The sequence below is a fragment of the Rhamphochromis longiceps genome, linkage group LG1 (assembly GCF_057381845.1).
Source record: "Rhamphochromis longiceps isolate RC_006_pf linkage group LG1, R_longiceps_female_GT1.1, whole genome shotgun sequence".
Taxonomy (NCBI): domain Eukaryota; kingdom Metazoa; phylum Chordata; class Actinopteri; order Cichliformes; family Cichlidae; genus Rhamphochromis; species Rhamphochromis longiceps.
Genome location: NC_140557.1, coordinates 26,715,305 through 26,722,494, shown reverse-complemented (window position 1 = coordinate 26,722,494; position 7,190 = coordinate 26,715,305). Strand labels below are relative to the sequence as shown.

Sequence of the window (7,190 nt, the reverse complement as noted above, 5' to 3'; positions counted from 1 at the left end):
GTTTTGGCCAGATTGTTGTTTTCAGTATGAGCTTATATAGATGTTGCTTTGCATAAGGTGATTTTTGTGATAGGTTGCAAGTAAGTTTTGTTGTAATGATTTTTCTGTGTAGACCTCAGTTGTAAAACATAAATGCAATCCTTTGTGTAGTTGTGTGTACTTTCACTTTCCTTTTCTAACAAGCAGGTATAGTTTTATCTCAAAGCTTTCTTGAAATTCCAAATCTCTTCTTGACGTTTAATAGGTCCTCTTAGCACCAGTTCCTTAGAGCCATGTCAGTAGCTTTAGTCTTTTCATGTGTAGCCTTTATATGATTTATAGCTGCTACAGTGCACCAACACTTGTAGGTAGGTAGGTAGGTAGGTAGGTAGGTAGGTAGGTAGGTAGGTAGGTAGATAGATAGATAGATAGATAGATAGATAGATAGATAGATAGTATTGCTTCTTCATCTTCTATCATCCTTACTTAACAGCCATGAATCTGTATTGTGGATATCAAGATAGCTTAGCAGCCCTTTGATTAAATGAATAGACCAAGTTTAGAGGACATCTGTTAGCAGATCTGGGAAAAGATTACTCAGCCTCATCTCATACAGACAGAGTAGCAAATGATGTAATTAAGGCCACAAAAATACTGCCTCTTGGCCTTGGCCTCTCGCCTCATTCAATCTTTTGTAGTGTAATATAATAATACGATTCCACTTTACAGAATGCACAAAAAATAAATAAAATATTGAAATTTCTGTTGCTTAATACACTTGAGAAATCGTAGAGCTGTCGACTGCAATTTTAAACAGAAAATTAATACGCTTAGATTAAAATCTTTGTGAGATGTAGAAGTAGAAGATAAAGAAATTAACATGACTAGCAGGCCAGACTATGGGCCAAACTAGGGCACTGCATTCATAAAGATGATTTATATACCAGAAACACAAAACTGATGTAATGTTCTTACTTTACATTCTAATTGATTTTTTCCAGACCTTGTTTTCTATGGCCCTCAGTTTGTTGTTTCTGAAGCTGAGATGAGCTTCACAAGCTTTGAGGACTAACAGATACACAAGTCATTAAAATACATCACTTTCACTGGTCTTTCTGTTCAGCTTCCCATGATGCAACTACTATAGGGTAAATCATGTAATGCCAACAGCTTTATTCTGGTGTACAACTCTAATTCTGTCATGTCATCTCAAGCAACTAAACCTCAGACCTTCTGTACCTAAAGGCAGCTTTCAAATGAGTCTAATTTCCCTCATCTGCTTCTTTCCCACGCTCTAAAGCCTCTTGGCCTATCATGTCTTAAGTCTGTGTTTACAGAAATATTTCCGAGCTCAGTGCATGGACCAGAAAAACTCTGGTTACAGGATGTAACATTTATTTGGAGATTATTCAGTATACTAGAAGTTTTATCACTGGAATATATGCTACATTATCCAAGTGCGTCAAAAATATTACAGAAAATACGACAACTATTACTATTCCTAATAAAGAAGGAAATGCATGAAGTGTGTTACTAAGATTAAGCCCCAGTTTTGCCCAGCCACCAACCCTTGCAATGAAGAAATACCTAACACAGTATGACACATACTGCGTGTGTGTGACTGTCTCAATCTGCCCTTTTCCAAAGAACTTCAATCATTTAGTTTCTCTGAGCAGTATGCTTCCAATCCCAGCAAACAGCTGGCCTGGCATTTAGAACACATGGGGATTAGTGGGTTGATTTATTTAGAGGCTCAATCCAGAGTCTGACCATTGCACCACTTATGATGCCAAGATCACCTCTCTGCTGGCTTGCTGATTATATTTTCATTTTTCTTCTATTGATTTCATCCATATTCTGCATGTATGAAGAAGCCATATTTGAATGAATCTCACAATTTGCTTATGTTTACGATCAATCTAAATCATGTCTGCATCTTAACAATATACTTTCCTATCTATAGATGCATTTAGAAAATCAAAGTCTCCATTTAGGGGTTGTAAGAAGCATTTTACAGTTTATCATATATTTTTCTTTAATTGATTCTGTGGATTTTTATTTCTGCTGTGATTGTTAACTACTGCTGGATTAAACTAATCTGTAGGCGCCTGATATTTTACATCTGGCTTAGTCTCCTGAGTCAGTATAAGCTCAGTTGGCAATCATATGTTTTTAGTTTGCCACACAGACAGGTTGGCAGAAGCCGTGTGGGCGTGTGTAGAAGGTGCAGGTATGTCAATGTGCTTTGATAGCGTCGTTTAAAAAAACAAAAGAATCTGTGAACCAAAGTGGATTTCCCACTTGCCATCGTCTCTCATTGGTTGTCACAAGGGCCTGATTTGCATATGGTGGGAGTGTCCTGAGCCAGCAGTGGGATGAATGACTTGTTCAAGTCAGATAGAAATAAGGCATAGCACTTAGCAGAGGTCTGCACAGCTCAACGCTCAAAATGCCTGGCTTACTTAAGCTGCTCCTCTTCCTGCTATGAGTGGAAAGTGCTACAAACGGACATAAACATGTTCAACAGCAGACATCCTAGACTCAGCAAAAGAGGAAGAATATGGGTAAGTTTCACAACAATTTGCTTCACAAACAGAATTTAATGTTACGCAGCTACACATATGTTAGATGGCTTTGTGAGCACCATTTCATATCATTAAGGCAGATATAGGATTAGGCCCTTATACATCATATTGTTTTTCATCTTTCTCTTAAACTTGTGCAGATAAACCTTGATTTCATAACAGTCTAATTTCAGGGCCTGATTTAAATACTTCATAAACTGAACATATGGATGTTATTTTGTTATTTAGGTTTCAGAACAGCTCTGTAACTGATAGGAAAACAAAATATTTATTTTTAATGAGAATAAGAATAATATATCCCAAATACCTATTTCTTTACTAACTTTAATTAAACCACAACATCTTCATCTTTTAACATTTTTTCTTGTGTTTACAGGGATTGTGCATCCTTTTGCTTTACACCAACCCCCTTTCCTGTTTGGCAAATTTCAGTCAAGCAAAAGAGCTCATCTATAAGATAAAGGAGGGATTACCAAGGGGGACTTTTATAGGAGCTATTGGAGTAGATTTAAATTTGGATTTCTCTGTTGACCCCCCCTTTATATTCAGTCTCACTCAAAAGAAGGTCAGTGAACAGTATGTGAACCTAAATAATACCACCGGGGAGCTTTACACATCTGCTACAGAGATTGACAGGGAGACTCTCTGTGCTGATAACTTAGAGGGGCAGGGATGTGTCCTCTCACTGGATGTGTTTGTGCTGCCTCAACAATACTTTCAGCTTGTCAAAGTAAAGATTCTCATTGAGGATGTTAATGACAACAGGCCAAAGTTCCCCACAGATGAGATCGCTATGTCTGTCCCTGAAAACGCACCAATCAATGCTCGCTATGCAGTAGAGCAATCGGCAGTTGACCCAGACCTGGGTCCTCATGGAGTGCAAACCTACTGGCTGGTTAATGACTTTGGAATGTTCACATTGGATGTTGAGGAGAATGAAGGAGGTGAGCTGACGCCTTTCCTCATTGTGACAGAAGCTTTGGACCGAGAGACTCAGGCGGAATACATTACCGATATAATTGCAGAGGATGGGGGGACCCCTCCTCTACTTGGTGCTGCGACTTTGAAAATTGTCATCACGGATGTGAATGATAACTGTCCCCAATTCAAAGAGTCACAAATTAATGTCACTCTGCATGGGAATACCACCAAAGGGGTACATTTGGCACGTCTGCATGCTTTTGACCCTGACCTTGGTGCTAATGCTCAGATCAGCTATGCTTACAGTGAACGCGTGCCAAGGGACACCAGGAGCTTGTTCCATTTGGACAAAATTACAGGAGTGATCAAGCTCGCAGGGAAAATAGACACTGGCACAGCCACATTTTACAAACTCACTGTTCTGGCTACTGGACCTGGTTGTATTCCTGCTGTAGCCACTGTTATTGTCCATATCATCAAAGTTGTCACTGGACCCCCTACTCTCATACCCCGGTACATTGCGCCAGAAAAAGATGGGGTGGTAACAATAAAGGAATCTGAACCAGCTTTTTCTCCAATTGCTTTTTTTACTGTTAAAAACATTGATAAGAACCAAAGGGTGGACTGTTATTTGGAAGGACCTGGTCCCTTCAGGTTGAGCCCCTATCAGCTGTTCAAGAATGAATACCTGTTGGAGACAACAGAGCCCTTGGACTTTGAGAGGACACAGGAGTATGATCTTATTTTGGTTGCTAATAGCACCCGTGGGATCGTTATCAAGACCTTCCTTAAGGTGCAAGTTTTGGACGAGAATGACAATGCCCCTGTGTTTCAGCAGTCTTTGGTGGAGATATCAGTTGAAGAAAACAATCCGCCAAACACTTTTCTCACTCAGCTCCAAGCGTCAGACCAGGACAGTGAAAGCAGAGGGGAAGTTCTTTACCTCCTCGGAGGCGACGCCCCTGGTATTTTTGTTGTGGATCGAGTTACAGGTATCCTGACTGTGGCCACATCGCTGGACCGTGAGGAGAAAGAGACATACCGGTTCATCGTGAGAGCGGTGGACCAGGGGACACCCAGAAGGGAGTCAATTGCAACAGTGGTGGTGACCGTGCAAGATCGCAATGACAACAGTCCACGATTCATCAACAAGGATTTCACTTTCTTTGTGCCAGAGAACTTCCCAGGTTATGGTGAGATCGGTGTCCTCTCTGTGACTGATGCTGATGCTGGAGAAAATGGCTGGGTGGCCCTCTCCATCCTGAATGGCAGTGACATTTTTATGATAGACACAGGCCGAGGGGCACTGAGGGCAAAGACATCACTGGACCGGGAGCAGCAGGGGACCTACCAGCTATGGATCGAGGCTGTTGATGGTGGGGAGCCTGCTCTCTCCTCTGTCACAATGGTTACCGTGCTGCTGCTGGATGTAAATGACAACCCACCAATCGTCCTCTTTCCTCAGTCGAATCAGTCTTACATGCTAGTGCTACCCAACACTGTACCAGGAACATCAATCACAGAGGTGTACGCTGTGGATAAAGATACAGGGATGAATGCTGTGATCGCCTACAGTATCATTAAAAGGAAAGGCGGTGAGCCCGGGTCTTTTGCCATTGACCCAGAAACAGGAAATATCACATTAAAGAGGGAGCTCAGCAATCGTGGCCTATACAGCCTTCTGGTGAAGGTCAGTGATCATGGTCAACCTGAACCTCTGTACTCAACAGTTATGGTTAACTTCTTTGTCAATGAAACAGTGAGTAATGAAAGTTACATTCAAAGTCTGCTGACCAGAGAGGCTGACATAGAGGTAGAGGAGAGGCCCTGGTACATTGGCCAGATGGCAGAGGGGCCTGAGAGGTATGAGCCGTTCCCGTGTCAGCCTGTCCTCATTGCTCTTTCAGTGACGTGTCTGGGGCTGTTCTTCTTGGTTGTCACGCTGACGTCTTACATATGCTGTAGGAGGTTTAAAAAGAACAGGATGAAAAGATCAGAAGTGGAAATACCTTTAAAAATTCAAAATGACTCGATGCAGGTTGTGAACAGAAAGCTCAGACAGATCTCTAACATCTGATGTTCAGTTGTTCACTCGTTCAAACAAAAAAAACACCACCACTGTTTACATAAATGTTTACAAAACTCACTGTAAGAACTTTCTCTTACATGAAGTTCCTCTTTTGGGCTTTGTGATGATTGTTTTTTGTCATATGCCACCACTTTCTGTCAACTGTTGGCAGGCAGCAACGGTGTCATTACAAAAACATCACAGTAACTCAGTGAATATTACCAAGGTCCCATGTAAATACTGTATAAAAAGATTTACAACTTTATATACAAGTTTTGCATTTGATTGGTAAGGACAAGAGACACTGCTTTAGAGAAAAAAATGCATCTCTTTAGACCATCTGTCACTTGTATCGGTTATACAAATATAATTGAAAAATAAATGTATTTCCAAGTTAAATGTTTATCTATATTCATGAGGTAACCGTGAGGTCTGTAATACAGAAAAGGGCAATCAAAGTGAATTGGAAAAGCTAACACAGAATACGTGAATGCCATAAAACGTCGTTCTATACACGACAACCGCAATGACAACAGACCAAACTAGACTAACAAACAAACTAGACGTTTCTTCACACGTTTTCACTTGTGTCTTACTTTCTACTTTTGCTCAGATGTTGTGCAATAATATAGTACATATAAGTGATAATTGAGTGATATAATGTTAGGTTAAAAGTTCCGGGGGAAAAAGCTTGTAGGTGCACCTTGAGTTTTTTTGTTTTGTTTTGTTTGTTTGTTTGTTTGTTTTTGTCCCCTTTTCTTTTCTTTTTATCAATAAAAATTCCGTACAGCTGTTGTGCCAAATCAGCACAACAACAAAATAATCACATTTTCATCACTTTGCTACTGGAACTGTGTCCAAACTTGTCAAAAAAGCTACTTTTAAGTTAAATACATCACTTTCCTTTATAGAGTCATGCAATTCTCAATGTGTCTGTGAAAATATGCAAGTGTTTGTGATAGACTGTTTGTAACTATTAAAGATACTTTATTTTTATAATACACTGGATTTTATTCTGTATTGATTTCATTATGTCTTGCTATCACACATATATCCTACATGCACTCAGATGTGTGTGTCTAAACTTGACTGGTATAAATGTCATTTATATGCTTAAAAGAAAACAAGCCTGTAGTTTAGATTAAAATAAACTGAAAAACACAAAGAATGGAAATATACTTTAAAGTAAGGAAGGAAATTGATAGATACTGATTGGCACCTAATAAAAAATACATTTAGACTTCATCTTCTTCATATATCAAATTTGGTATACAAATTAAGTGCCTGTTGGATCTTACGAAGTGTGAGTGTCGCTGAAGGAGTTAAAGATCAAAAGTACATGATTCTGTATTATTGTTGCCATCACCTGTGAAGAACAGACCTGGTGAGGTAATACCAAGAGTCCCACTAAGAAGGAAAAACATAGTGCAGCTGCTCGTGTCTGGTGTGTTTGAGGATCAAATTCACATTTCTCACCTCTCTTGAGTGGTATTCGCAATCACTGTGCTTTTCATTCCACAACAACTTTGGGATATATCTGGAAAGTGTGAAAGTGCTTCTGACACATTCTCCCCCAACAGATCAACTCAGAAAGCCTTTTGGTTTTAAAGCTGCTTTTTCTCTGCCCTGTGCTTCTT

General features: G+C 39.9%; 1 protein-coding gene across 1 annotated transcript; it reads left to right on the top strand.

Annotated features, from left to right (window-relative positions):
- Nucleotides 1-2,395: 2,395 nt before the first annotated feature.
- pcdh20 (protocadherin 20) lies at nucleotides 2,396-6,479 on the top strand. Its single transcript, XM_085411517.1, has 2 exons — nucleotides 2,396-2,543; nucleotides 2,941-6,479. The coding sequence occupies exons 1-2, from the start codon at nucleotides 2,496-2,498 to the stop codon at nucleotides 5,560-5,562; spliced, it is 2,670 nt and encodes an 889-aa protein (XP_085267643.1). The 5' UTR covers nucleotides 2,396-2,495; the 3' UTR covers nucleotides 5,563-6,479.
- Nucleotides 6,480-7,190: the final 711 nt, after the last annotated feature.